The sequence below is a fragment of the Garra rufa genome, chromosome 13, assembly GCF_049309525.1.
Source record: "Garra rufa chromosome 13, GarRuf1.0, whole genome shotgun sequence".
NCBI classification, from domain to species: Eukaryota; Metazoa; Chordata; class Actinopteri; order Cypriniformes; family Cyprinidae; genus Garra; species Garra rufa.
Window position 1 is genome coordinate 25,597,781 of NC_133373.1, and position 3,052 is coordinate 25,600,832.

The window sequence follows — 3,052 nt, forward strand, 5'->3', positions numbered from 1 at the left end:
ACTTTTAAACAACTGGCTCCTGGGAAACATGTATATTCTGTAGCTTCTAAAGGACAGTACTAAAAAATATATTGTAAAATCTTCATTGTGTTCAAAAGTTTACACCCCTGACTCTTAATGCATCATTTTTTCCCTTTTGGAGCATCAGTGAGCGTTTGAACCTTCTGTAATAGCTGCATATGAGTTATAAAAATCGTGTGTAAACTTTTGAACAGGGTCATTTTTATAAATCAACTATTATTTTCTTTAGTGGACTATATGTAAACCTATTTTACGTTTAATATCTTATTCAGGTCAGTACTAAATAAAAAATAACATGCATTTTGTATGAATCCCTTATTTTGCTCAAATAGTTAACATTTAGCAGATTCTGCAAGGTGTATGTAAACTTGCAGATCTCAACTGTAGTTAAATCTGGTCATCTCTCAGGTCTTACACATTTAACACAGACACTGATTTAATGTCACAACAAAAACACTTGACAATCAGATTACAGTTTCTCTGAAGGTTTTAATGTGCAAAAGGAAAAACACCTATAATGGCTTAACAGCATTCTGCTTCAGTGCAAATTACAAATGGAAGTGTTTTGAGGTTTAATATACAAAACAAATGTAACAGCTTTAGAACTGGACAAACTTTGGCAATACATCGTCACAAACATGCCTTTGTACTACAACACCGACAATGAGAACTGACAGTATGCATGATGTCATGCTACAGGATCACAACATTGACAACCTAAAATACAATTTCCCTTAATACAGTACCTAAAACAGTAAGTTTTAATAGCTTGACATAGGGAGAATATAATATTTGAATAGCCACCAAATCAAAAGGACACCTCAAGGACAGCAACATTGATTCATGTTAGGACCTTAATTCATGGTGTTTAGATTAAATGTTAACCTATTTAAGATACAGACATCTAGCCTGCCAACAATACGGGTCTAATGGTGGCGAGAACAGCTGCCTCGATGGAGAACAGGTGAGAGTCCTCCACATCAGGGCAGCTGACTCTCATGAACTCCGCCAGGCGAAGCAGGTACTCGATGTTGGGGCCCGACTTTCCCTTGCACACGGCGATCTGAGCAGCAATTTTCTCTGTGCTGGCAGGCCCCAGGTAAATAGGGTTGTCGGGCGTGGCGATGTAAACCAGAGCCTGAACAGGTGACTGGTTCGTGCCCTGCGGGAAGAACTCTACGACCCGAGTCAGGTAGCCGCCTCTTACTGCCTCCCTCACGTTCAGGTATTTAAGAGACTCCTCGACCTGAGATCCAGTCACTTCGAAAGCAACACCCCAGGTGCACGCCTGTGTATGAAAGCAGAATGTTAGTCAGATATACTAAGGGGAATGAGTTGGCTCAATTTAAATGTTGTTCCAAACCTAATTCACTTGTATTGCGCGAAAGTGAATGGAAACACTGCCATTTAATTAGACATCTTTAGTGTTTATCAAATGAGTCAGTCAGACAGGTTTGGAACAACAAGTATGAGCAAACTGAAAAAAACTAAGCAACTATCGTTACGCCCAGAAAATGTAATATGTTTCTATACATAGCGCTGTTTCTATAAAAAGGGGAAATTACACTTACGTCATCCTTCTCGATGAGCGTCACCACTCTTCCGGGCTGTCATGGAAAAACGCAAGGTTTGGTGAGTTTCAATAAAGGAGCTGTTTAGGTATGTTTTTAAGAAAACCAAAAAACACTCACCATTTCATCATCTCCACGATGAAAATTATCCCCATGCCAGAAGCGTCTCTTGTACCCGTTAATGTAACCGACCTTGCTCCTCTTGAACTTGAAGTCTGGTTTCCAAACCAACGAGCCGTACCCGAAGATCCACAGACTGGATTTTCCAGCGATGATGTCTTGAGGTTTCATCTTTACAGGATGGTATGAGGATAGTAAGGGTAGTAGTGTACGCTTAGATGTAACAGCTTCTTTACGCTAAATGAATGGGCCCACAGGCTAACTGGCTAGCGTTAGCTTCCTCCTGTCAAGTAGGAGAGGTATCGGTTGGCTCACGGCTATACCGCGGACGGTATCAGAGCCCAACTGCTTAGCAGTTGTGATGGTAAAGTCCCGCAAATCGCTTTTCTTTGCCTGGTGCATGCCGATGCCGTGCAGTTACCGCATATTGCCTTAAAACTCCATCGTGGCCTCTTCGGCTCTTTCAACTCGAATAAAACACAAAAACCGTTGCTGGCTCACCGGCCAGCCTGCTGTTTACCAGCCTCTACCTACCCAACCACAGGACACTTTAAAGTCACAAGAACTGTTTAACCGTTCCTTATAAGCTCTCGACTACCGTGCTGTTTCCTCCTCAGCGGCTGATGAAATATACGCTCCTCTGAGGCTGACTATAAACGACAGAGTCTATGGGCGTACCTGGTCTTGCTCAAAATGTTACCCAATCACAGCGCAGATCGGGCGGGGTGTTTTGTGTTCTATCCAATCAAATCATCTTGCCAAGACTCTATAAGCGCATACTGGTCTGATTGGCTCACGAACCAGGAAAAAATGTGCGAGGGTGTTTTATTTCATTGGTCAGCCAGGCGTCAGTCACGACATACTCTCACGCTCATTCGTCAGAAATTCTGTCGCTTAAAGTCTGCTCGGCTGATGCAACTTGAAACAAGCGTTTCAACCGGCGATACTGGCACAGTTTGTACTCAAAGTATTGCGTCAGGCCTTCCAAGAATGTAATTTGAGACCGAAACAGAGCTGACTGCACATACAAGGTATCAGATTTGACTTCGTATGAAGTCTAAATTGGAAAATAATGTAATAATTTCAATAGTATAATAGGATAAAATAACATCCATTGATTTATTATTTTTTCAAACCGTTTTTCTTTGTAGGGTTGCAAGGATGCTGGAGAGAAACAGCGACTAGGAGACATAAGTAATATAATGTGATGCAATATGTGACCCTGGACCACAAAACCAGTCCTAAAGTTTCGTTTTTAGAACATAAATAAGCTTTCCATTGATGTATGGTTTGTTGGGACAAGACTATATTTAGCTAAGACGCAACTATTTGAAAATCTG

The 3,052-nt window shown here is 41.4% G+C and overlaps 1 protein-coding gene across 1 annotated transcript; it reads right to left on the bottom strand.

Annotated features, from left to right (window-relative positions):
* Nucleotides 1-490: 490 nt before the first annotated feature.
* LOC141283438 (glutathione-specific gamma-glutamylcyclotransferase 1) lies at nt 491-2,348 on the bottom strand. The gene is made up of 3 exons (XM_073816718.1): nt 1,713-2,348; nt 1,593-1,628; nt 491-1,309 (listed from the first exon to the last, which is right to left on the bottom strand). Exons 1-3 carry the CDS (start codon nt 1,881-1,883, stop codon nt 926-928), a joined length of 591 nt encoding a protein of 196 aa, XP_073672819.1. The 5' UTR covers nt 1,884-2,348; the 3' UTR covers nt 491-925.
* Between the last annotated feature and the right edge of the window lie 704 nt (nt 2,349-3,052).